The sequence below is a fragment of the Euleptes europaea genome, chromosome 2 (assembly GCF_029931775.1).
Source record: "Euleptes europaea isolate rEulEur1 chromosome 2, rEulEur1.hap1, whole genome shotgun sequence".
In the NCBI taxonomy this organism is placed as follows: Eukaryota; Metazoa; Chordata; class Lepidosauria; order Squamata; family Sphaerodactylidae; genus Euleptes; species Euleptes europaea.
The window spans coordinates 85,612,671-85,640,653 of record NC_079313.1 but is presented as its reverse complement, the minus strand read 5'-3'; the positions used below and the strand labels follow the sequence as shown (position 1 = coordinate 85,640,653).

General features: G+C 43.5%; 1 protein-coding gene across 3 annotated transcripts; it reads right to left on the bottom strand.

Annotated features, from left to right (window-relative positions):
- Positions 1–26,999, bottom strand: HMGA1 (high mobility group AT-hook 1). Of its 3 annotated transcripts, none has more exons than XM_056844631.1 (5): positions 26,805–26,999; positions 10,735–10,846; positions 9,141–9,224; positions 4,815–4,865; positions 1–162 (listed from the first exon to the last, which is right to left on the bottom strand). In XM_056844631.1, exons 2-5 carry the CDS (start codon positions 10,834–10,836, stop codon positions 106–108), a joined length of 294 nt encoding a protein of 97 aa, XP_056700609.1. In that variant the 5' UTR covers positions 10,837–10,846; positions 26,805–26,999; the 3' UTR covers positions 1–105. The 3 variants fall into 3 exon arrangements, with proteins under 3 accessions (XP_056700609.1, XP_056700611.1, XP_056700612.1); XM_056844633.1 differs by having other exon boundaries at positions 9,141–9,221; XM_056844634.1 differs by having other exon boundaries at positions 29–159; positions 4,811–4,865.
- Between the last annotated feature and the right edge of the window lie 984 nt (positions 27,000–27,983).

Here is a 27,983-nt window from a genome sequence, read left to right as displayed (position 1 = left end):
GGGGGGGTGCAAGGAAGGAATGAGGATTCTTTGTTCCTTCCTCTGTCCCAAAACTTGACAAGAAATAGGAAAACTGAATTGTGAGGTAGAATCAGTTGACTATCTTCACTGCTCCTCTTCTGACGACTCATGGGAAATGTTGACCTCCTCTTCTTCCTTCTCCTACACAGGAAGAGAAAAGGGTTGAGAAACTTGGGGTGAGTGTCATGTTTTGCTTAGCTTGACTACCCCCACTCTAGCAACATCAACAAAACCCACCAAGGGCTCAGTTACTAAAAAGTGAAAAAGGTACAGGCAATTCCTCTGATGTGGACTCCCGCCATCTGGTTCAGATGTGTGAGAATGGATCAGGTACATTCTCAGGCCATTTATGCACGGGAGGTTTTGCCTTGGATTTGCCACTCTCTAGATGCACATTTTCCCCATCCGAATTCTCAAAACCCAATAATAAGCTCCGATGCAGAGTTTTGAGAATTCAGATGGGAAAAATGTACATCTAGAGAGCGGCAAATCCAAGGCAAAACTTCCCATGCATAAATGGCCTTTCTTACGGAAACTAAATCACATGCTTATGACCTGAAACATCAATGGTATTGAAAACTGAGGCTGATGGACATGAAGCACCAAGGCCATACTCACAGGGGAAACCTATGTTGAAATAGTCCCTTTTCCATTTGCTTCCTAAGTCCTTTAATCACAGATGACACAATATTCAACCAATTCATTCTGGTTCTGGCCCCCCTTGCTTCAAAAGAGACATATGAGCACTGCGCACTTTCCAATACTACAATTTACTCTTGCATCTCCAGCAATAAAAGTCAGTCCCCAGGAAAATGACAGAGAACCATCCTGCGAGCATTGGAGCTATATAGTCTACTGTGAAAATGAGTACATGTGAGCTGCCTGTACCGCCCACCCCCCACCATGCTAAGGATCGGGATTTAAGGCAGCAGAAATCCCGTAGTAAAGGAGGAGTATATCCTGTAGTTATAAGGCAGAATCTACATCATTCCATCTAATCAACTGGAGGCAGGGAAATGGACACTGCAGCATAAAAACTGCACAGAAGTTGAGCACAACAGCTGGCCCCAAAAAGCTGCATCTGTTCTGGCTGTCGTACACTCATAGCGCCACAAGAGGGACTCCAGGGTTAAAAACCTCTCTCCTGAATTTAATCTCAAAGCCAAACCTTTTTTTCTTTCCCTGCACAACCAGCGTCTGTTTTCAAACAGTTAATAAGTGGCGCTCCCACTAGCCAAACCCTTCCATACTCGAGAAGCGATCGATGCATGCATGAGGGGGAACATATTTCTTGAAGAGGTCTCTCCCGCCCACTCTCTCCAAAGAAATACAAATGCTGTCAGAATGAGATGAGTCACGGCTGAGTGTGCGTGTGAGTCAGCAGCCTCCACTTCCCTTGCGCTTCATTCATAAAAATATACATTTAAGCCACTGTGGAATGTGCCAGCCGAGTCCGTACAGCGAGTTCCAGGGACACAGATCTCATTTGGCGGAGGAAGGAAGTGACTGATGCTACTCACTTAACCTTTCTCCGTTTTTAGGAGAGGGGACAGACAGCAAGTCAGCCAACTTGCTAACAAAATACGGAAAGGTTTCATCTGCAGACAGCCAGAATGGCTGCATGCAGCTGTTTCTGCACTGGCAATTTAAATGGCAGTCCATTCACAGCAGCGCTGTGGGAAATGAAATCTCTCTAGCTGGTGCTATAGAAGAACTCACAAGCACTTCAAAGACGATAGCACTGGGTTACTTCCAGCTATGCCCACAAACTACCATGAACACGTTATGGCAAATACAGGCTACTTTTATCATCATGTAGTTCTGCCCAGACATCTTGCTACAAGCTAGCACAGGGGTTCTGAATAAGGGGGGAATTTCCCCCCAGGGGGGGGATTTTAGGGTTCCAGTGGGGGAATTGGGACCACTATTCAGCAAAGTGTGTTGTCCTGTAGATTATAAACAATCTGTAAAATTGTTTTTTGTTTTTGTTTTTTGAGTGAGACTCTTGGAAAGGGGGGAATTATATTTTGAACAATGGTGAAAGGGGGGAATGGAGCAAAGAAGATTGAGAACCACTGAACTAGCAGGATTTTTTTGCCCTGTCAAACAGGGTCTCCTCAGCACCTTCGCTGAAGCCCCCTCCCTCAGCCAATTCCCATTAACCTCAATTCCTTCAAGCAAGGTTTGGGGCAGGGAGAAGAAAGGAGGCAGTGGCATTACAGAATGTACATATACTCTCAGCCATCTCCCGCCAACAGTCGTATTCGGGCAGAAACAGGAAAACGTTGCAAGCCTGATAGTTCAGCGATAGCTGCCATCACTGCAGACAGCAGGAGCAGCGGAGGCTCTTGTTCCTCTTGCCAGCAAAAAATCTCAATTTCTGAGAAATTAAAGGCCAAATGCGTTGTTTGGGGTGTGTTCTTCTGTGTCAGGGTTGCAAGGAGGAAAACAACCAACAACCAAAGCCTTAAGCAGAAAGGCTGCCTCTGCCGACTACGCATTCTTCCAGCCAGCTGCTTCTGGCAGGGCTGCACCACATTCAGGCCAGACTTTGGTGGCTGGGGACTGATTTGTACTGTGGCGCCATCAGCCACTTTGGGTCCGTATAGAATGGAGGGGTGGCGTATTTTGCCCTCAGCGATACACTGGGCCCTGTAGGTTTGTTCCAGGAATGGTTGTGCCTCCTATAGCAAAGCAGGATTTGCTAGATAAAATATTCCTAGGCCTATGGTCCTGACCTTACACAAAAACATCCCATTAGCCCTATCAGAATATGAACTATAGAGCTAGTACCAGGCTTCAAAAAAAAAAAAAAAAAAAAAAAAAGTGAACTGTATTGAAGAGGGAAGAAGATAAGGCCAGTGGAAGTCCCCTTATAGCATATCCCACGTTTTGGTATGGCTTTTCTTATGTTCTCATTCCATTACAGGCAGAGGCTCACGGGAAGGGCAAAAAGCACAGCTATCATAATAAAAAGCTATTGTAAGAAAGAAGTCTTCTGATGTTGTAGCAAGACCTGTACTGACCCAATGCAAGATCCGTCCGGGTGTGAACGGAAGAATCTGCATCCCTACAGAATGAGGTTTTCCTATTAGAACAGCCAGTACAGCCAGGAAGGGCACCTTTAATGGCGTGAAATGAAGGGGTTGCTCTGAAAGATTGAGGCTAGATGAAACTGCCAGAGACTCACTCTGCAGGAATGCTCAGATGCCACACTGGTAACACCAAGTCTGTGCCAGCTAACTTCAGAGAACAAGCCACTTCCTGTTACTCACTTCTAGGCAAGTGAGAGACAAATCATCTTAACTAACACACAATAGTGTGGGGAGGGAATCTAAATGACCGACTGGTTTAAATCAACTATGCCAGAAAGGAAATCACCAAAGACCTGTGACAGCACTTCGGACTTCCAAGAATGGACTCAACAACCTCCTGTGTGCTCTATAACACCCTCCAGGAAATGCTAGCATTTGCCATGTAATTTACAGCACTGGTTGCTTCTTACCCCATTTAGTTACAACACAGTCTCCTGGCCTCAGCAGGGACCTTTAAAGATGTAATACACTGGGGCCCACGCTTTCATGCATCAATGCATTTTAATCACTATTTTAGCAAACTGAGGTTAAGAAATACTTAACGTATGCACACCTAAGGATAATGGGAAGGAAGTGAGCCATCTGCACCAAAATTCAGGTATCTGATTAAATTGAGAAGTTACTAGGCAGGAACAAGAGGCTTTAGCTTGGATCCTATACCTTTTCTTTCTGCCTGGGCTTCTCTTTGTCCATTATGGAGGTGGTCCTCAACTCTGATGTTCTTCTCACACTAAGCACTTTTCACCTCCTTGAAAGACATTAGTCATGAGTGTACAGAAATTCCTAGCACCTAAAGAATGAGTGCTCTGCAATGGAGGAGAAATGCTGCAACGGACAAAGCAGCACACAAGCAGAAAGAAGGTATAGGATTCAAGCCTATGTGTTGACATCTGAGAGCCGGGACATCTTAAAATTGGCCTGTGAGCATGTCACCAATTAGTTCACTACAGTATAATCTCTCCCTGCCCTCATTAGGACATGACCATTCCATGCTTAGATGGAAATTATCTTGTGCAGTTACCACTTGGATGGGAAGGGAAGAAGAGAGCTCTTTTATTTCAACAATGCAACATCAAGTTTGGTTCACACCCTTATTTATTTCAAACAGCAGATTATACCAGCAATGCTAATACAATGGGTGTCGTCCAGTTTCAGAGCCTGCTATGCACCTGGTTCACTGCATGAAGGTTCCCCAAGGGAGTTGCACCATCACTTGTATATGCTTCTCCTGAATCTGAAGCAGACACCCATCACCGTGTCCTGGGAGGGGGGCAGTCCAGCATGCAAGGCTGTCAACTACAATGACTGAGATTGTAGCATTATAGCTCTAAGGTGCCAATTTCTGCACAAAGTATCAGATTCATAAACAACCACCAAGAATGAATATGATCCTGACTACGATGGATTTGAATGAGGTTCAATATATTCATGACCTCTTGTATCAGTTGTTGTGCTTTTTTCATTGTGGCTCAGTGGTACAGCATCTGCTTGACATGCAGAAGGTCCTAGGTTCAATCCCTGGCATCTCCAGTTAAAGGGACTAGGCAAGCAGGTGATGTGAAAGACCTCTGCCTGAGACCCTGGGGAGTCGCTGCCGGTCTGAGGAGACAGTACTGACTTTGATGGGCCAAGGGTCTGATTCAGTATAAGGCAGCTTCATGTGTGGCTTTAAAAAAAAATAAAAGGAACAATACGTACTGATTTTTTGGGTCGGCCTCGAGGTTTCCTCCCAGGTGTTGCAGAGGTTTTCTGGACGGAAAGAGGAGAAAGGAAAAACTATCAACCATAGTAAAACCAGAAATATTTCAGACCTTTCCCAGTTTCGATATATTCAATTTCTTTTTTATTATACTTTTTCAAGAGTTGTCCAACCTGTCACACTCTCCCTTACTAGAACGGTCACAGTTTCATGATAATTAGTGGTGGACTGTTTGTCCCATAGCTTATTAGGAAAGCTAAAGCAGCCTGGTTCTGCTTTAATCAGACATACTACTTAGGCACCCATTCCTGAGTTTTCCCCCAGGAAAATCAGTGTTCCATTATGAAAGTCATTGTTCAGTTTTATTTGAACAGACGTCAGTCGCATCCTTTGAAAGTTTGATGCTGGAATGGCCTGTAGGATCTCTGTAAGTACTCTTCAGAGAAGGCAGCCTTGTTTCACACAGGCCCTGTATATGTGTGCTGCCAATGCAAGCACACACAGGCCCTCTACAAGTGACATTACATGTGTTGACATAAACACATGCAGTGGGACAGAGCATGAACTCACTGGCCCTGTCTACGTGCAACTGCCAACTTGTCAGCATGGATTCTACACGCATAGGAAGGTTACACATATAGGCTTAGTTTGCATTACTGGGAATACTGCTTTCTCAAATTTTCCTAATCACAGGAACATCACCTACACAAAATTACCAGCGTGTGAACACCTGTGCATAGGTTGAGGGTAAGGCTAGCCTCCTCTCCCCTCACGTGTTGATTTCAATATGCGTCATACCGTTCATTGAGGTCTACAGTTGCATAGTAACCAAAAACAGGATAAGAAGTGAAAATTTTAAAAAAGGAAAAATTAAATGCAATTAAACGCTCTGCTGTTGATCCAACCTTAAGTGATGCTCTCTCTGGAGTATGTGATTGTGAACCTTTAGACAATGTTCACGAAAGGAAAAAACCCAAATAATCTCATTTGCCAAGAAAAAAATACTTTAGCTTCTCAAATGTACTCAAAAGGAGAAAAATGTAGTAAAATCTCATGAACTCCAAGCCAATCTTACAGATCAGAGGATGTGACTAATGTGTCCTTTAAACACTTGGGGTTGGCAACAGTGCCTCTTTCATTTGGCCTTCTTGGGGGGGGGGGAGATCAATGCCACAAGACCTTCCCTTGTCATCCCTCCCCATCATAGCCTTTTTCCAACTGGAGCCATCTGGGATCCCTACCCCATGACTCAGAAATGCAGGATATGAGTCGCGTGTTTTCGAAACAGGTTTGAAACAAACACGCCTCATCTTCAGAGCCTTGTGTGCCTCCCCTCGAACTTCTTCCCAAGTTGTTTACACTTGTGTCTTCGAGGACGGACCTTTAAAGAAAAGAGCTCAGATTTCAGCCCTCATCTAGAACTCTCTCTAGGCCCCCAAGGCAGTAGGTGCTCTACCTGGGCCCAGATTTCTACTACAGCCATTATAAGCCATTCCTTATAACTGGGGCTTATAACTGGGGCTGAAACCACAGAGACTGGGTGCGTCACAATAAAATGTGCAGTGTCAAGCATTACAGATCAGCATGCCCAATACCTGCAGATCTGATGGGGGGGGGGGAGAGAATCTAATCTCAGCTAATTTAAACTGCAAAAGAGGTTTCCCAGATATTGTGTGTACACCGTTTTCATGGCATCTCCCTTCCCATTCTGGTTAATGAAAAATGAATATGTAAGGAAAACTGTCTGGCCAAGCAATAAAGACAGCCTGTAGCCTTAATGTACAGAATGCCTGGGGGCGGGGGAAGCCTGACTGCTGTTCTTTTGGATCTACAGTGCCCAAGTAATGCTAACTAAGGGGTATGGATGACAGGCTGACCCGGCTCCCTTCTTGTCCAAAACAGAGCTGTTCAAGTAGCCTTATTAGTAGAAGAGGGGCTGTGGCTCAACGGCAGAGCCTTTGCTTGGCATGCAGAAGGACCCAGGTTCAACCCCCGGCATCTCCAGTTAAAGCAACCAGGCAAGTAGGTGATGTGAAAGACCTCTGCCTGAGACCCTGGAGAGCTGCTGCTGGTCTGAGGAGACAATACTGACTTTGATGGACCGAGCGTCTGATTCAATACAAGGCAGCTTCATGCGTTCACCAGTAGGAAGCTACTAAAGCCACAGTTAACAACTGCTGCTACGCTGGATATGGAGCACAGGCAGGAAGGCAGAAATCCAAGTAGATATCACAGGGAACACTTTGTGTAGCTGCCTAAGTCACTACGCGAGTGTACCCAATACTTTCTCCAAAGGTTCTTTTCCCAGAGCAGAGAACACAGCTTTAGGTCTCTTACATGAATACTTTCAGCAAGTCAGCTCACTATGACAGAGTCTCCCGTTCTTGGCTTTTATATCAGAGGAGGAAGAGAACAGAGCAGCTGTAAGGAGCCAGGTGCAAAACAGGCAGAAGCAACTACCCTCCGCCACTTGTTGGGCGCTCTCTTCCCTTCACATTTCTGAAGTCTGAACAGATGGTCAAAAGCTCGGGCTAAGCCAAGGTGTCCACTGAAATAACCCCTGCAGCCGGGCTGCCAATTCAAGAGGCGGCATCTGTTGCTCTAAAAGCAGCTGGACTCTTAAAGACCCTTGTCTACATAATGGGGGAGGGGGTGGTAAAGAGCACACCCAATATGCTCTGCATGAATTTTCCCCCTGTTTTGCATTAAAAAACAACAACAAAAAAACAAGAAAGCCATAACAGCTGCCAAGTCACCAACTGTGGGGGTCATTTATTTACTCACTCGCCGCCTCTCCAATCCCCACCTCCTTTGGACTGCATGGCACCAGATGGCATCAGGGCTTCACTCAACACCAGCCCAGAGAATGATACGGGTCGGCAGCTGCTATACGGACTGGGGGACAAGGGGGCCAGGAATTCAAGAGCCCTGGAGTCAGGGAGGGGTTTATGCCACTCCAGCCCCCTACATGAATGTCTTATCTTCCTTGCACACAAATGAGTGGAACATGCATTTCCTCCCCTTAAAGTCATGCGTAGGCCAGCTGCCAGGACACACACGCACAAGAAGAAGCAAATGTCACCAGCTGTCCGGCTAATTCAAATACCTTCCACACACAAAAAAGTCAGGTCTCAACGTCCGTGAGGCTTCTTTCCCCTCAAGCTCAGTATGTAGACAAAATCCATACCCAATTCTCTTTTGAAATGTGATTTTCCCCCCCTTGGAAGCAGAGCCAAACTAGACACCATTGTGATAGATGCCTGGTCTGCAGCCATGTTTGCTTAACAGAGAAGATGGAAAGGGGAGGAGCTGTGGCTCGGTGGTAGAGCATCTGCTTGGCATGCGGAAGGTCCCAGGTTCAATCCCCGGCATCTCCAATTAAAGGGACTAGGAAAATAGGTGATGTGAAAGACCTCTCTCCCTGACACCCTGGAGAGCCGCTGCCAGTCTGAGGAGACAGTACTGACTTTGATGGACCAAAGGCCTAGTTCAGTAGAAGGCAGCTTCATGTGTTCATGTGAAATGGAGGGTACATTCAGGACAAAGATCTGGGACATGGGTGGGAGTGTAACTCCTCTTTCTCATGCTCTCCTCCTCAGGCAATTCTGCACCCCCATCCAGGCTCTTTTTCAGAGGCCAAAGCTCGGATGATGGAGGGGGGGGAACAGTGTCATGGGGTCCAGCAGGCAAAGAAAGTGTAGATACCCTGCTCCATATTCCCTTCTTCAAATGCATTAGCATTAGAGACAACCCCAAGGAGCAGGAAGCCCACGTTACCCAGCTCTCAAGACATAGGATGTGTTAACCTTGCCAAAGCTCAGCAGGCCCACGTTCTGTCAGCGTCTGTATGGGAGACTTCCCGAGAGGCCTATGTTTTCCACAGGGTAGAGGCAGGGTATAAATTTAGTAACTAAGTTTCTCTTTATGCCCTAGTCAGACCCTCAAAAATACTGTTCCAGTTCAATCCACACAGCTGATCAGAAAATGTCCCCTCCCCCAAAATCCCCCAAAGCAGCCAGCCATTTTGGCCCATTAGGAAAAGAAATCCATACAAGAATGTTGTGGAACACCATTAAGACCAAAGCTCACAAATGTGTGATTTTTAGTCAGTCAAAAATAGGAAAATAATTATCTAGACACCATCCAAATTCAATTATTGCTGGGAGAATGCCTTCCCCTCTTCATGTGGATGGTTCCTTCTTTCATGGGAAGGGTCTTTTGTTTAGACATCAATCTTGATGCAGCCTTCGAGTTATTTCCAGTTGGTGAGAACAGATATGCAGTGCAAGTGACTGGAGATTAAGCCCTCTCCCACCGATACTTACCCTTCCCTTTGAAGCAGCCTTGTTTTTGCTCCCCTTTGGCCTGCCACGTGGTCTCTTAGGGACTGGTGCCTCACTGGGTTCCTGCTACAAAGAAAGCATGCTACAGTCAGCAATAAGGGTATGAAGACCAAGCATGCCTGTTGCTTCCTCTTTCCCTGCCCTGACTCAATCTAAGCTCCTTCTGTTTCCCACCCAGAAATCACAGTGAGAGAAGATATCCAATCAATATGCTGTAGAGGAACACCATTTATAGTTATGGCATCCACGGGGACATTATTAAGAATAATCTGTGGTACTATACACTTGTTTCCAACTGCTAATATCAAGAACTAAAAAAGCTAAAGACTTTTCTGCCCAGTCATTAAGCTACAGCACAGTGTATGAAGATGCACTATACAAGGCATAGCTCACTGGAACAATGCTGTTAAAATGATATCCAAAAAGAAGCTTGGAGGGGGATGCTTGAAATGATCCACTCAAGAAACTATCACTGAAAAGATTCCTAGGATATTTTTTTAAAAGCTGAATTATATTATTGTTTAGTGTCAGTCAGTTTCTGCTTCCTTGTCATATTCCATTTATAGCTTCAGTTATTAGCCAATCAACAATTTAACGCCATCAGATCTGTCTCCACCTCCTCCAAAGCAGGTGCTTCAATTTTTCATCCCAGGGAGATGAAAGGCAGTGATAGTTTCAGTCTTAGGTCAGCTGTAAGAGGTGCCCAGATCCTGAATTTTCCTTTTTTTTCCATAGAAAAATTGGAGTAAACCCACTATTAGAAGTCAGCTACTAGTTCCAAAGAAAATGAGTGACACCTCAGAAGATAGTGTCACTTTGATTTTAAGCAGAATATGAGAAAAGCTCGAGCCCATGTGGATCCAGAAGCAGCACATTCAGTGTGACGATTCTGCCAGACAAAGTCAAATCTATGTTTTGTACTCATTGGCAGGTAACCAGTAGAGGAGATAAAAATGTTTCCACATCGTAAGCCAACTGTGGCCAGATCCCACCTACATACTTTAAGGAAAATCATGCAGTGAGATAGAAGAAATCCTAATGAAACCAAATTCCAAATCCATGCAATTAGCAACCAATGGGAAGACAGCTTTGGTCACAATACTACAGGGATGAGGTCAGTGGCAGTACCCAACCTCATCCCCTTTCCTTACTGCATGTACTGGTAACTACCACCTTTGGGGGCAGAGAGGATGATGCTCATACAGGTATTGAGCCATTGTTTGGAATGCAAGAAGAAAAGCAGCTGTGATCACCACTAAAAAAAGGTTATATGGATCTGTAACAGCAGTGCTGAAAATTTTATCAGCCACACCCGTCAGATGACCCTAGCAAAGGGAAAGTCAAGAGCAACGAAGAAGACGACGCTACCGGTTATATGCAGCCTTCCCACAGGAGTGTAGTACTCTGCCCTTCTCATCTTTGGGTTTCATTCTAAACTGACAAAAACTTCGCTGTGTAGCAGAGTACTGCCTTTCCCTGTTCTCTCACTGTCATGTCAAGGACACTAGCTATTCAACAGCCTAGGAGATTATTATGGTCGCAAAGGTTTCCCCAGAAACATGAGTTGTCCACAAACCTGAGGCTGTTTCCTGGGTCGCCCTCGTCCTCTCTTCTCAGAGACATCCTTGTCCTGTTTGGCAGCCAGAGGTTGACCTGATTTTGTACTGGATTCACTCATCTTTCCTTGTCTAAAAACAAAAACCAAAATTCATTGTGTTTGGCTCAGATGATGTACAGGCCAAAGTACATGCTTGAAGACCAATATTCCCTGAATTTTGCTATGAACGGACCACCTCAAGGTAGTCAGCCTCCATAATAAAATAGATGCCTTCTAACAGTAAGGGATTTATAGGTCTGGAACATTTGCATGCATGCTCCTGTGTCATACAGCGGTCAAAGAGTCAGAACAGAATGGAGGCGCTAGAGTCCAAATCTCCATCCAGCCATATAAAACTCTGGCTGAAGAGAATCATCCCATTACTTCACACAACGCATAGTTAAATTGTGGAACTCCCTGCCCCAGGATGTGGTGATGACTGCCAACTTGGAAGGCTTTAAGAGGGGAGTGGATATGTTCATGGAGAAGAGGGGTATTCAGGGCTGCTAGTAAAAATGGATACTAGTCATGATGTATTCCTATTCTCTCTAGGATGGGATAGGCATGCCTATTATATTAGGTGCTTTGGAACACAAGCAGGACAATGCTTCTGAAGTTGTCTTGTTTGAGGGCTTCCTGGAGGCACCTGGTTGGCCAATGTGTGAACAGACTGCTGGACTTGATGGACCTTGGTCTGATCCAGCATGGCCTTTCTTATGTTCTCCTCCTTCTCAGGGGAACACTGGCTATCTATCTGGGGATACAAGCTATTACTGTTATCTGCAGATACCCTTCCATGAACTATATGTCAATACATGTTAAGGAACAAGACACTGAAATGGGGACTCACAATACTTTTTGGAACACTGATTGTGCTCTTGTGCCTACCCTCTTAAAAGTTCTGTCAGGATATGAAGTCACTGTTGTATAATGACCCCTCCAGCAGAAACAGAATAAAGCCCACTACATACAGTCAAGACCCCTGAGTCAAAGGAAACATTAAGGTTTACAAAAATGCTGTTATGGCAGTTAAGACAGCAGAATTACTTCATGCACAAGTTCTTGAAAGATTATTGCTCTAAGGCAGAGTTTCCCAAACTTTCTGAGTCATGGAGCACTTTTCAGGAGAGAAATTAGTCACGGAGCACTAATTTTCACCTAGCACCTATATACTAAACTGAATGACAGTAGTATTTTTTTTTCCAATCTATTCTTGGAGCATTAGGAGATATTTTGCGGAGTACCAAGTGCTCCTTGGAGCCCAGTTTGGGAACCTCTGCTCTAAGGAAACATAATTCTGACTTTAAAAAAAAAGGGATAACTTATACATGCAGCAGCCAGTATGGTTTTTCACCATCTTCATTGTCCTAATATCTTGCTTTATTCTGCAACAAAGCATCCTCAAGTGAAAGTGGATTTTATATACTTGCATCCTTCATTACATGATAATCACCATGTCACACTGAGTTCCAGTCCCAAGATAATCAGAGAAGAGGATGAGAAGTCTTGTCAATTTCTACTGCAAATTCTTAATCCAATCAAATTCTGTAGCCAACAAAGGTTTGTTTGGTATTTTACCAAAGAGACCCATCACACATGGTAGTCCTTGGAAAAGCTCTGAAGTTTAAGGCTATGTTGCTCTATTTCATTTTGGGCATAAAAAGTAAAGTATTATACAGTTATCAACAGCATCTGATGAAGGCACTGACTGCATGGTAGAAACCTCAAATCATTTTCAACTAACAGAATTTCCTCACCCCATGTAGCTGGTTAAACATGGTCTGTCTTGTCCTGGAACACTTATCCACAATATCCAAAACACAGGTGCAGATATAGAAAATATCATAGAAGACCCACATGGATCTTCATACAACATTGCAATTATTGCAGCACTAATTATATGCCATTAAAGGTTTTTGATTGATTGATTGATATTGCAGCACTATCCTATGTGGCCTGGGTCAATTGTCTATGGGTTATCTCCCACAATCACTCCGCTGGCAGAAGCTGATCTTGCCTGATTTTCCCTTCTCTCACCTCTTCTGAACACAGAAGAGGCAGTGTTAGGAGGTGAGAGATTCTTACAAAGATTCATGTGGGTTGGGGGGGCCTGAAGTAAGGGAAGAATTTGAGTTATCCTTCCTCTCTCTTCTGTCTATCAGCTACTACCCCTTGAGTTTTGCTTCAAATATCCTCTGAACAACTATGCATTAGCAAAATATGATCTTAGAGTTATCCTTCCTCTCTCTTCTGTCTATCAGCTACTACCCCTTGAGTTTTGCTTCAAATATCCTCTGAACAACTATGCATTAGCAAAATATGATCTTAATCTGAGAACCCAGGGAGACTTTGTCTATATGGTCACAGAATCAGTTATCTGGGCCAGTTATTTCTGTACTATGGATAATGTTTTTCTAATGCTGCTTGAAAAAAATTCAAAGGAGTATCCATTTCCTTACCTCTCAATGTGAGCATGTGACAGTGACACATCAGGAATGCAAAAGAAATGTCATACAATATACTAGGTGGTACTTTAAATCAACCTTTGCACCCTTTTCATCAGTCTAGATCACTACAATAAATACCCGGTGCTTGCACAGGGGACCTTTACCTTACCTTATACCAAATACCTTTTCCTTGGAATGGTTATATTCTCCTAGGCACTCAGTATCTGGGTCTGTATTAAAGGTATATTTCCTTTAATTATTCTGGTAATTTAGACTGCAAATGCACCAGGTACAAAAGTTGGCATAAAGTACCACCTAGTACAGGTAGAGTATCCCATATCTGGGCTGATCCGAAAACTGGACCCTTCGAGCCAGCATGCAGGCAGATCCATGCTGCCTGCTTTCAATGTTTCCTCTCATTTAAAAAAATTAAATAAAGTGCACACTGCATCGTAGGTGGCAACTGAAAGCCTACCTTTATTTGTTTGTTGTTGATCTTGTTTAAGTGCTGATACAAGTATTCTGGTGACATAGTTACACCTTTGCTTTCTGATGGTTCAATGTAAACAAAATTATTAAAAATATTGTTTAAAATTTCATTCAGGCTATGTGTACAAAGTGTATATAAAGCATAAATGAATTTGGGTCCCATCCCCAAGATATCTTATTATGTATATGCAAAAATTCCAAAATATTCCAATATATGGAAAGATCCAAAATACGGACCACTTCTGGTCCCAAGCAGTCTGGATAAGGGATTCTCAACCTGTACACTGTATGACATCTCTTTTGCGTTCCTTATATGTCATAGAGGGAACAGTCAGGGCTGGAGTGAGGACTTTTGCTAGCTACCCCGCCCCTACCTTCTGGTGCTGCAACAGGAGTTGAAGTTGCTTTATACACTATATAGCCTGGAAAGTAGACCTTCTCCTTCTGGTGACTGTTGACATCCATGGCTGAGGTTGCTCTGCAACTATTTTGGGGGAGGATATACCCAGACACACATGGCAGCTTCTAAAGCAGGGGTGCTCAACTAAAAAATGTACCTGGACCATAATGATCTGCACTGGGGCCATTAATTGGGCTATACCACCATTCCAGGCCCCACCCCATGACATCAACAGGAATCCTGTCTGGCTACAGTGGAAGGGCTTCTCCTGAGACTCACCCAGGCCTACCCCAGTAGCAGGACAAGAACTGCAGTGGTGAGTATGGTGCCTCAACTCAGCCGAGAGGGACTGAATTCTCCTTGAGAATAATCACTGCCTCTCAGCTGAGGCACAGGTCTCTGCTAAACTACGGTGTCCGGTGTCCGTGGAAGGCCAAGCATCTTGCAAGAGGAAAGATTCTCCCAAGAGCCATCAAAGCCTTTTCTGTAGCTGGCTGTAATGCTGCAATTGGAGCACAGACTGCAGTGCCACGGCTCAACCCTCGAGTGGGAGAGATTATGGGTACCGGCTGGAGGTGTGTGTGGGCTATGGAAAAACAGATGAGGAACCACAAACAGGGACCACAGTGGTGATAAACAGAAAAAACAAGGAGCCACAGCAAATATTGTGAATTGCAATACTTGCAGAACAATATACAATAAGAAGCAATACAGTTGAACAATTACAGTGGAAGTTTATTGCATATTCTTCTGTAAATATTGCAATAATCATTCTTAATATATTCACAGTGTTTGCTGTGGCATCTTATTTCTTTGCCATGGGCTATAGACCAGCCCCCCACACCAGGCAAGGCTACATGTAGTGAGCATTCCTGCAGCAGCAGGACCATCTGAAGTAAAGACTTGCCAGATTTGATCCTGACAGATCATTTAGCAACGCTCAAAGATTAAGAATTCTTTTTTACCTGCAATTATTTTGTTTTAGACTTTTAAAAATAGCATGGTAAGCTGCCTTGAGTACCAATGTTATTAGAAAAGTGGGAGTATAAATACTCCAAAGAAATAAACAAAGCTGAATCTTACAGGATATGAAGCAGAACAACTATTGGGATATTCATAACACTGAGATAACAGCATCAATACATTCAGTTGAATTACACAGAATATATAATTCATTTGAAATTGGTCTGAACATCTCACCATCTGCTTTAGCAACCCTGCCTTAACTCTTCTGCTCTACATTTGCATTTTATACATAATACAGAGAATGCATAGTTCACTGAAGAACAACATGCATAGTAGTGCATATATCATGGATGCCACTTTTTCAGAACCCAGGACGGCAATAATTTCCAATTTATATTAAAGCTACATGCTTTATTCCATTCAAACTATGACAATACCACCACCACTCAGAAGAAATTTGACCCATTTGGATTTCCCTTGTGTGAACCAACAACAATCTGCATCGTCACAGTGCATGCCATTCAGGTTATATTCCTTTAAAGTTAACAGTGCAATCCTAAACAGAGTTACAACATTCTAATCCCACTGACTTCAATGGATTTGGGTGTAGCTTTGCAGATTTGCAGTGCACTCTAATGCATAAGAAAATATTTCTGAAAAATATATGTTTTGGGTTATGCAGGCACCAACTCTGCAAGTGAGAATGGGAAATGCCTGCAAGGAAACACCTGACGCTACTTTTTTTTTTTAGTAAGAACATGCAGTGTATAATTTTGATTTTAAGTCTGCAGCCCAGTTGCCAGCACTTTTTAAAAGTGGTCCAAGGATTTTCATCTATCAGCTAAACAGTCCATCCTTGAGTTTTTAAACAATGGTATTTCCAGAGACAGGTTACAGAAGACATAAATTAACATCTCAACTTCTCCTTGCCTATAGCGCCCATTGCAAGTGTTAAAAGAATGATTAACCTTGTTCTTGCGAGACACAGTTTAGAGCAGTGGTTCCCAAAGTGGGCAGTACCACCCCCTGGGGGGCGGTGGGATTACCTAGGGGGCACTAAGAGGCGAGGGGGCAGCAGGGGGATGCTAGAGGTGGCCCCCTTCAACCGTGTTATTAGATAGGGTAGGGGGCGCTGGGGTTGAGTTTGTGGAACCAAGGGGGCGATGAGCCAAAAAGTTTGGGAACCACTGGTTTAGAGGAATGCACACACAAGCTCCATCCTAAGCAGAGTTACATATTTCCAACTCACATGAAGACTGTGGGCTTAGAAGGGTGTAACTGTTTAGAACTGCACTGCCACCTGCCAATCACCTATTTGCTGCTTCAGTAAAACACTGATATTTGAATGTCCCGGTACTGACTAGGGATCAATGTCCCTACAACATCCAGACCATATGTTGAGCCCACACAGCCAACAAAAATACCCTGGCAATGGACTGTTCATTGCTTCATCTTGCCCAGCGGCAAAGAGGATTTTACTATACAACAGGTCCAAGGGTGCCCGTATGGGATTACTGTCCCTTGCTCTGAGGAGCAATCTGAACAAAAATAAAGTTTTCGTGCATTTGTGGTTAACACACTAAGTTGGTTGCGCCAAAAGGAATCTGAACACCAAGGGACATATGCCAAGTTGCCTTTCAATCCAAAATAATTATTTCTGAAAATGTAGAATCACCAGCAAGAAAGCTCAAAGTTAAGTCCATAGTAATTATTAAACCCAGCAGCGGGGAGGGAAAAGCAGGGAGCACCCTACTTTTCAAGGTTGAACTTGCGTTAGCCTTCTGGTCTTTGCCTCTTGAAGGCCAGAGCCCTTCCTCCTCTGAGCCATGACAACAGCCCTAGGACCTGAGTACAGAGAAGCCCCTTTGAGCTCCTGGAAAGGGCAGAGAAGAAGTAGAGGGCTTTCTCCAGAGATTAAAGCTCTCACCCTACCTCGCTACAGCAGTAGCCCTTTCACAACCTCTTCATAGCTGCTATCTTGCTAACAGTCAGGCTCAAAAAGGAAACCGGAAAAAGGCCTCAGAAAGGGTGGCTACCTGCAGAGCTGTTGCCATGGTGACCTCAGGACTAGGACAACTTATTTGCACAGCAACTCCTACACATTACTTAGCACTGCCTACATTTGGCACGCCGGTCAATGGGCACGGCCTTGCATCCAACTCTAGGAGACAGACACCACTGACCCTGCATCTAGTATATGGTCGGCCACACAATCTTATAAACCACAGGTGGTTTACGGGCAACAGAAGTGTCGTATCTATACAAGGTGATCAACACAGATTTCCCCCATGGGTGATGGAGCAGAAGTAGTCTTCAGCATGAATACGCGTTTCTGAGCACTCCCTAGATACAGACACAGGGACGCTTTTCCTTCTTGCCACTGGGAATGAACCTGAGCAATGTTAGAAGGCCAGTCTCATAAACATCATCCCAGAAAAGCCGACAGTGGATCTTTGGTGTTGAACAGGAAATCAAATCATGATTATGATCACAGGCTGTGGGCGTCTGATGCTGAAGCAGGACAGGAGTGCACCAGGAGGGGATTCTATGGCTTTGAAGTCCCTCCCCTCTCTAAACCCCGCCCTCATCAGGCTCACCCCCCCCCCAAATCTCCAGGAATTTCCCAACCCGGAGCTGGCAACTCTAGCGACAGGCCTTGTAAGGAGTTGGTTGTTTTCATAAATCAACACTTATTCCAAAGTGGAATTTTATGGCTTAAGACTGGTAGCCTGCAGGACTCCCAACATCTCTAGGAAATACCGACTTTGACCCCAAAGGCCGCCTAGTCTTTCACAAATATGTAAATTGACTCATGTTCAGTTGTGGAAGTGACTCACAAGTTTAAAAAACACCCTCAAGATTTAAAAAAAAAGAAACCACAGACTCCTATAAACACACTTTAAATATTACTCACAGCTTTAAGGCCCTTTAAATATTTTCTTTTGGGAGTTGTCATATGAAAACATGGTTTCAGAGGTATTGATTGCAATGCAGATGAACATGTTCATCTACAATTAAAAAACCACCAGAGACAACTGTTGTGGAAGCCACAGCATATCTTATGGGGCTACACAGAACTCCCGAAAGCCAAGGAGATACACCAGGGTGAACTTTGGAAAATGCCGAACACTGATGCTTTCATACTGCTGTTTTCCTGCACTACATTTGCTAAACAGGATTACACCTATAACAAAATCTCATCCTTGTTCAATAGTAGAGGGTTGGGGCTGGAGGAGGTCAGATGTAGGGGATGTTTTCCAAAGAAAAATATCAGCAATATCAAAACTGGGAATCCTGTGGATTGTACAGAGCAGAAGAAAAAAACAACCTCTTTTAGGCACCCAAATTCAAGACAGCTATAAAAGATAATCTGGATTCAAATACATCAAATTATGCATGTTATTACCCTACCTATATATCAGCAATTTAGACATCCTTTTAGTATTTTGACATTTTAATTCAGTCTAATTTAGTTCATACAAAAGAGGTGCTTCAAATATTTATGAATATTTAATTAAAACAACATATGGTGCTAAGTGTATTATGTCATGCTTGAAAAAGGGGCCTGGGATCAGAAACAGAAGTCGAATCAATTTTAGCTAGTTCTAGAGAAAATTCTTTGAAGCTATTTTATAGATGGCACTTTATACCAGTAAAACTTAAGCATATCTATAAAAATCTTCACAATGCTGGAGATACCATAATATAGGTGCTTACTTCCATACGTATGGCGCTGCTAAAAATAATTTTTTATAAACTGATATATGGCAAGATTAACAAAGCCACTTTTGGATCAGGTATAAATGTTTAATTTCATTTTTTAAAGTAGAGAGTCTACTAGATAAGATCATTAATACCTCTTTAATAACAGGAGACTTACCCAGATCTTTGAAAGAGGCAGTGATTTGTCTGATAAATCAAGCAGCTTTCATTACCAGAGTAGAAAACACAATTGCCACTATCTTAGGTGACAGATAAAGTCGCCAGCCTCCAGGTGGTGGCTGGAGATCTCCCGCTATTACAACTGATTCTGGCCAATTATAGGTTGGTTTCTAATCTGCCTTTTGTGTAGAAAGTAACTGAACATACAATAGCAAAGCAATTACAGGGTTTTCTGGATGACTATTTGCCCTTGACCCTTTTTAATCTGTTTTAAGGCCAGGCTATGGCACAGAGATTTCTTTAGTTGTTCTGGTGGATCATCTGAGTCTTCAAGTAGACAGGGTCAATGCTTCTTTGTTAGACCTGCTGGATTGATCAGCTGCTTCTAGTACTGTAGTCCAGGCGTCTCAGAAGAATGGCATATGGAACATGTTGTTGGTATTAGAAATGTGCCATTAAAATGTTTTGGTCTCTTTTATTTGATGGCATGCAGAAAGTGTTTATTGATGTCACTTCTGCAGCATGGGAGCTCTCATGTGGAGCTCAATAGGGCTCAGTATTGTAACCAATTTTATGTAGCGTTTATGTTAAACCATTGACTCAGATCATCCAAAACTTTGGAATAGGCTGTCATCAAAATTCTGATGATACCAGCTGAACATCACCTAGAATAAGCCTCCAGAAGCAGCCACCTCCGTGGTAGGACACGAAAGCTACAAGTTGTATGGAATGCAACAGCTAGCCCTTTTTGAGCCTGGGTATCAGCACCTTCTGTGTCTGACACAGGGCAGTGGGAACAATCACGAAATGGTTGTCACAGGAGATGGAGCCAACCACCAATGTCAGGGAGCAAGGCTAAACAGAACACTAAATTCTGTACCACAGCTATTAAAATCCGGCATACCCTGCTAAGAATAAGCGGTTCAATGTACTATATAAAAGGGTCATCGTTAAGCCTATGATGTCTTGCATTTTTATCCTTGTCTTTTAGACCTGTAATATGAAAATAGGTACAGGTTACTATGCTCTGTATGTGTATTTGCTGGTCATTGAGTGTATTATTGAAGATTTATATAACACTAACAGCACCTCTTCAACATTTCAGGCCGACACTGTTTAACAGGATGCCTTTTAATCTGCACAGCCAATCATGACCTAGCCCCACACACTTTCTCAAAGCACTTGTCGGGCGCCAGTAAAGGTGACAGCGGGCACCCCGATGGGAACCCCTGAGGTTAAGAGTTTTGACCCCTGAATTACATTACACTGGTGGCCAATTTGCTAACCTCCAGGTACTAGCTGGAGATCTCCTGCTGTTACAACTGATATCCAGCCAATAGAGATATTTCACCAGAAAAAAATGGCCGCTTTGGCAATTGGACTCTATGGCATTGAAGTCCCTCCCCTCCACAAACCCCACCCTGCTCAGGCTCCACCCCAAAAACCTCCCACTAGTGGTGAAGAGGCACCTGGCAACCCTACTCTGTCCTCACTAGAGATGCAAAGTCACAGGGGGGAAACTTCCCCCCCCAAGGACTTTTTTTAAAATTATTCCAATGGAAAAATGGGAGGAGCACTTTAAAAAAATTCCAAGGAGCTTTTATTGAAGAGTAAAATGCTTCTTGAGGCAAGGTTTTCCACAATGAACATGTATATCATGAAAAGTCTTTTCCAATGGGAAAACTGGAAAAACATTTTTAAAAAGCATGCTGTAGACATACAGTATTTATCAAGATTTTTTTGGCATCAGTTAATATACTATAGTGTGTTTAATGATAATACACTAAAGAGTTTGATATTTTTAGTGTTACAAAGTTTAGGCTAATATTCAAACATGTTGGCAGTCCTCTCTATTTGACTATGAGAGAACTTCTGTACAAATTATACTCTTTGTCCTCTACAGAATTTTCTACCATCAACTTTTATTTTTCCTACCTCTCAGATGGCAATAATTTGACAGGTAGACGCAGCTTGCAGCTCTTTTCAAAACGAATATTTATACTTTTTAAATTTCATAAATACACAAATAGTACAATTTTATATGCTAACGAAGTTATAAATGATACATTTTATGTTGTTCAAAAAGTAGTTTAGGTTTGATAAGTATTGCATATATTTCAATTTTTTTCAGTATTTGTTTCTTTCCAAAAAAGAACCCCCCGCTCAGGTTCCCCCCACCTACCAGTGGTTTCAGAATGTCCAGAAATTTTACCTCTCTAATTCTCACCAATAACGACTTCAGATTTAGAAACAGAGTGAACCTTTATTTACAGCCTGCCTTTCTCACTTCAACTCAAGGTAGATTATAATACTAATACTCACATGGTTTTAGATCATTTTAGCATCTTCGTGGCTACTTACAGCAATGGTTCTTCAGCTTTTACCCATAACAAATCTGAAAGTTATGGCTGACATCTTCATCATTTAGGAAGAAGGTTGAGAGAGTCTACCAGGACTTCAAGAGCTTTCACCTCACTATCAACCTGAGCCTGACTAGGCATTTTCAGCTTGTCTTTCTCACCAAAAATACCAACATACAAGTTGAACAAAACAGATCACATAGTATACTCAATCCAAACATATATATCTGTTGGACAACCACATACAACGACTTGATGGACATAAGCCAAGCACTATGTTACAACTGCATCTGCTCCAGTTCCTTGGACGGGGACTCACCAAACTGATTTACTAGTGGCGTTCTTGGAATTACAGTAGCAAGACAGTGAAATGAAGAAATAGATCAACAAAACCAGCATTGTATCCAGAAACAGCCCATTACAAGATGGACCCCAATGACATAATAGAAGACTATTGGTTGTAACCTACAGCTCTCAGCTCAAACTAGCATAGACCATCATCAGTGATTTATAGCCCAGCATGAAAATTTCATATTTTCCCCCACCCTTCTTTCAAGGCAGAATACAACATTCTCCCTCCATTTTAGCCTCACACAACAACCCTGTGAGGCAGGTAAGTTGAGAGAATGTGACTGTCAAAGTTCACCCAGCAAGCTTTAGCACAGAATGGAAAGCTGAGCCCAGGTTATCCAGGTTTTAGTCCAACATTAGTTCGGCCAGCTGATCTCATACATTTCTTGGATGGTAGACCCTTTTTTGCTTACGGACAGCTCCCTAACCTAAAACAGCTTACTACAAGTGAGAATGGGAGCCACCTGACAGATTCAAATCCAAGAACCAAACCCTGCAACAAACCAAGATGCCAACTTGGTTCCTACTTATACTCAGGCAATATTATCACAGGACCTAACAAAACCAGCCATACCCTCTGGAATTTAGCTGATCTCCCATCCTTCAGTGTGATGTATGCCATCAGGTGTCAACAAGGCCCTTCTGCTCTCTACATAAGATACACAATTCAATCTCTATGGACAAGAATAACTGTACACTAAGAACTGCAATAGTTAGAAACCAGTGAGAACATTTCAGTCTTTCAGGATATTGATGCCAACTTCAATGTCAACATTTTTCTAAATCAAATTTGAATGCCCACTCTACCATGGAAGTTTGCTGTGTGACCTTGGGCCAGTCACACACACTAAGCCTAGCCTACCTCACATGGAGACGAGAATAACATAAGCCATTTTAGGTCCTCATTGGGAAGAATGGTATGGTACAAATGAAGTAAAATAAATTAGATGATAATTTTACTACTTTCACCCTACTTCCTGCTGTTATCCAGCCCGTGAGCCACCCCCCCCCATCACTCCCAATCTGGTGAGCCCGCTGTCAATGAGCAAAGACTGTTAACTAAAAGAAAATACTTTAAGAGTCGTCTTGTGCTTGTACTTTAAGTAAAAAAATAACAATTAATTGACTTTGCCTGTGTCTTCTATAAAGTTTGTATCTCTGGTACCTGGCATTAAATTTTATGGTAAACATGGCCCAGCCCAATGAAATGACATTTATGTCATAGCCAGCCCTCTTAAGAAATGAGTTCAACACCCCTGTACATAAAAGATCTGCCTAACGAGGAGATAGTCATTCCACATGAAGTGGCCTCTAGTCAACAGAAGTTTCTGCTGGAATAAAATGCTGTTACCCTTTAAAGAGCCACTAGACTCCTATTTATTTTTTTACTGTAACAGACTACACCTCTGGAATTAAAGGAAAATGGGATACTTAGATTAACATGTATTTTGGGAACATAGAAGGATGCAGATACAATAGAGCTGTGTCTTTGGACACCTTCACTGTTGTAGTGTCTTGTATCTGTCTTTGTAGAGAATCCACAGAGTTTATGGGCTAAAGAGCTTACTAGCAATGAAAGCACACACGAACACCATGCCTGTTTTATTACTGGCTACGTACAGCAGGAAGACCTCATTAGTGTTTTGCAAGCCTCGAGTATACCTTTGTCCGCAGTAAAATGGTCAAGCGATGTGAACTACAGATGCTAACAGCACCAAGACGGCAGATAGCTTCAGTTTTCATAGAATCCATGTGTGGGCGCATGCACGTACACACAATGCCATTATTCAGCGATGCTACCAATTACAACTAAGCTGGTAAAGAATCCCGCAGTAAGGACTCCAAGTGTCCTGTAGCACCTTAACAGCCAACAGATTTTCATTCCAGCATTAGCTTTCATGTGTTCTAGCAAAGAAGTGGCCTCTAACCCACAGAAAATTATACAGCAATCTATTTGTTTAAGGGGCAGTAAGGATTGGGATTCAAGTTTCCAGAGTAACCAGCTCAGATCTTAGTTATCCAGCCAAGTTGTAAAGTGTGCTCATGGTGTCCTAGGTAACATCTGACCCTCCTCTAACAGTTAAGAAACCAAGCATTTCTTTAAGTCAAGAAGCAGAACTTTCAAAAAGGTAGTTTGATAATCATATATGATGTAGAACTATTAACTATCTCTGGGAGATAGGGAATACCTCTTCTTATTACAGCACTGAGGACATTATGGAACTCATTAGGTGTGTAAGACCAACTGCTGGAATCATACTTGCCTATGCACACGTATACAAGCCCACCTAATCGATATTAGCTCATATGACTGTGCCATGCAAAAGCAATTTTCAAACATTTTACTAAGAACACCCCACTAAGGTAATTTCATTTTGGATCACCTGGACTTCACTTTCAAGCCACATGGACTGATCTATCCCCAACACAGACTGTTATGCACAGTACTCCAATATTTGGAATCCATGGTTAGTGATGTGATGCTTCTTCAGTGTGTATTTGCCACCTGGTTGATCAGTTGTGTTGCTTCTTTCGAAGTACCAAATCCTACTGCCAGGTCATATCATCCTCTTGTGCACAGATCTCAGCATCCCAAGAACTGAGAGAGCCATCTCAGCGCTCAAAAAGAAGTTAACTGCCAGAAACCACAACCTGTCACCCTGAAAAACAGCAGTCTTGTGTTCTTCATTTCAACATGAGAACTTGCCAGTTCCTCTCCCAGGTTCTCACGCCCTTTGGATGTCCTAACCTCTTTCTTGTGCCGTAACTTCTGTTCCTCTATCTGATTAATAACAAAAGTTTTGAAGACACAGGGTTAAGCCTAGCTCTCCTTAAACCTAAGACGGCTGGCCTTTTCCCAAACCGTGTGGTGTCCCAAGGGTACCTCCTTGGATCAACTTCTTACAACATGTTGGGGGAGGGGGGAAGGGGAACACACACAAAACAAAATCAGAAACTTGAAGAGCCTGTTTGATTGAGGAGAACAAGACCAGCTGTGGCAGATCCATTAATGGGTGCATTCCAAGGAGAGGCCCCATAAGATGTGCTATTAAAACAGAAACCCCCTTAAAGCCAGGATAATAAAAGGAAGCGATAAAAGGAGCGTTGGTGGTGGTGGGGGGAGCCACACAGGAAGGACAATAATCCAAGACCTTTGAAGCACTCTGTCCTGCAGGGGATATAAATTCAAACCCCCCCCCCCCCAGGCCTTGATTTCATGGGCAAAGCGTAGTCCCCTCCTCAAGGGGAAGCAGCCCGTAAAGAATTCCTTTAAAGTGTGCACACAGCTTTTGGCAGGGTGTCTGCGTAGAGCAGTGGTTCCCAACCTTTTTTTGACCAGGGACCACTAGGACTTTTTTGTTCGGTGCAGGGACCCCAAGGTTCCAAATAAAAATTCCGAGAATTTGAAAATAAACTTTAATCATAACAGTTAAACATTAAACTTAGAATAATATTTGAATATATATTTTTATAATAGAGAACTTTTAATTGAAAATATTAATTTATTATGGGTTTATAACTTTGTTTCATGGACCTTAATTTAGCTCTCGGGGACCCCTGGGGGTCCACGGACCCCTGGTTGGGAACCAGTGGCGTAGAGCAAGGAGGCGTCTTTCTTCCCAGATTGACTTGCCAACGACTAAAACCAAGCATACTAAAAATAAAAGAAACACACTTGGGGGAAATTCACCCACAAAACTCCCTCCTCACTAAATTCAACATAAGGGGTCCCTCCCCCACTCAACCCCATCTTAGCTACAAGCGAAGCACCAGCCTTCGTTTTAAATTTCAGCTCCCTAATATTTCCAACTGACCTGGATGGCCCAGGCTAGCCTGATCTCGTCAGATCTCAGAAGCTAAGCAGGATCAGCCCTGGTTAGTATTTGGATGGGAGACCACCAAGGAAGACCAGGGTTGCTGCGCAGAGGAAGGCACTGGCAAACCACCTCTGTTAGCCTCTTGCCATGAAACCCCCAAAAAGGGGTCGCCATAAGTCGGCTGCGACTTGATGGCACGTTACACACACACAATATTTCCAAAGTTAACAACCCATCCACCAGCCCACACACATCCAACAAGACTTAACAGGCGCTCGCAATTAAAAAAGCCTCCCACTGAGCTGAATTCACACAGGCATTTTCATAATCCAACATGCACCAAGCCCGAAACTATATTGGTTTTTCGCATCCCTCGGAAAAGCGAGCTCATGAAGCCGAACGGGTCTCTTTGAAGCCTACCGATCTCTCCGCATCCCTACAGTCGTAGCCTTGGTACGCACCGATGGTCTTTAAAGGGAAACCCACGCTGCGAGATCTTCCCCTTTAAAAGAGCGGAAGGGGGTGTTTCTAGCAAGCCCAATACCCTACCTGCGATTTGCAAAAAAAGAAAGAAAATTCCAGATCTGCATGTCTATTGGAAGACATCTATTGCAAGGGGGGAAAAAAAATTAACAAGCGGAGGAAAAGCCCCGTCGCGCGATTTGAAATGGAAACAGACCCGGCGTGCGTCGATTCGCGGAGACCTGGGGAAGGCAGCTGGGTGGGGGGCAGGGCAACCTGAAACACCAGCCCTAGCAAGACCGGAGCCTTAAAGACCAGGGGCGATTTGCAAGAGGCGAGCCTTAGCTGAGCCCAACCTTTCAGGCACAGCGATCCCATCCCTTACCACAGCCTGGCTCCTCTTCTTCCTCCCTTTCAGTGTTCAGCTGGGGGGGGAGGAACCCCAGGCCATCAAACCCCAGACCGGCTGCAGAATTGCGCCTGCCGCGCCACCACCTCCTCGAAGGAAATGGGATCAAGTGCCTTGGAATTTAACGTCAAAAGGAAAAGTGCCCGACAGGAACCACCTTTCCGATTGACCTTTCCGATTGCAAGGCCACTTCCCACCCACCCCCCTCGAACAACTCCCCCACCCACCCCGGTGGCTTTTAAGCACACGCGCACCTCCTCCCCTTCCAATGCCCGATGAGAATAAAAGCCAAGAGGGTGCATTATTCCGCATGCCTTGCTCGCTTCCAAATGCCAAACCCAGAGAAGCCTCTCTTCCCCCCCCCCGCAATTAAAAAATGACTTTGCAAAACGTTATTTCTACACGTTGCAAAATTCTAATCAAATAAACGCCAAACTTAAAAAAGAAAAGAAATCCGAAACTTACAATTGCTCTTACTCGCGACTCTGTATGTGTGTGTTTTTTCCTTGTGTGTTGGGATGAAATTAAAATAAACCCCCCTTCTGGCTGCTGATGGTTGCAAATGCAGATCTGTAATAAGAAGGCAGAGAGAGGTTCGCACTGGGGGGAGAAAAAAAAAGAGAGAGCGCACGAGCAGACAGGCCCTCTTTTATTTATATAAATTTTAAAAAAAATGCTCCGAGAGGAAGGAAGCTAGGTCAAAATCATTTACAGAATTAAAAAAAAAATAAGAAGGGGGGGGAAAAAACCCCTCCTCCAAGTCTTACTGGAAAGGATCCAGAGGCTAAAAATAGCAAAATCACACTCCAAATTAAATAAGGGCAGGCTGACTAAGGGGAGCTAAGCCTCTTCCAATGGAAGAGAGAGCGAGCGAGAGGGTAAAGGGGAGAGGGGCGGAGCCATGTGGAAACTGCATCATCACCTGTGGGTGGAGGAAATGCAAAGAAGCCAGCAAGGGGGATTTAAAAGGACTGCTTCAATTTACAGCAGGCACGGGAAAGCGGTGGGAAATCGGCAAGAACAGAAGGGCAAGACCCTTTATCAGAAGCAACAGCAGCTCCCACCTCTCAAAACTTTATATGTCAAGGAAAGCACCCCGGTTTTTTTGGTGTTTTTTTTTTTTTATAGGAAAGTAGTTTAGTGTTCTGTGGTTTGGGAAAGCCTGGGCTTTGAAAGGGCATGATCTTGAAGTTTTACCCCATAGTCAATCATCCAAGAGATTAAATTGCGACTGAGCAATGTTTTATCTCCAGGCTCTCTTCATTCTGGTGATTGCACTTGGTGCTATGAAGTTTACTGACTGCCAGGCATTCTTGCTGCTAGGGGTGCCCCTCAATTGAATCAACCAGTCTGCACTGTTGTCATGTAAGTAAGAAAGGGTTTTTACAGTGCATGAACCCAATATAGTTATGGGCTGTAGGATGGCTACTTGGTTTCCCTGCATTTCTTCATATTTTGAGGCATAACCAAGAACAAAAAGCCAACAGCATTTATAATATGTTTTGACAGGGGAATTACAGTGCAATCCTAAGGATCCCAGGAGTAAGCCTCATTGAGTAGACCTGTTTAGGATTGCACTCTCTCTGCTGGACATCAGCAGTTTTACTTCAGGTGGATAGTGCCCCTTTAAGATGCTTGACTCAG

What these genes read in the sequence shown, in the direction of transcription:
- HMGA1 (XM_056844631.1), bottom strand. Translation starts at nt 10,836, where the DNA reads ATGAGTGAATCCAGTACAAAATCAGGTCAACCTCTGGCTGCCAAACAG. An exon ending in GACCCAGGAAACAGCCTCAG is followed by an intron (nt 9,225 to 10,734) that starts GTTTGTGGACAA and finishes CTTTCTTTGTAG; the next exon opens with CAGGAACCCAGTGAGGCACC. An exon ending in GAGGCCGACCCAAAAAATCA is followed by an intron (nt 163 to 4,814) that starts GTACGTATTGTT and finishes CTTCCTGTGTAG; the next exon opens with GAGAAGGAAGAAGAGGAGGT.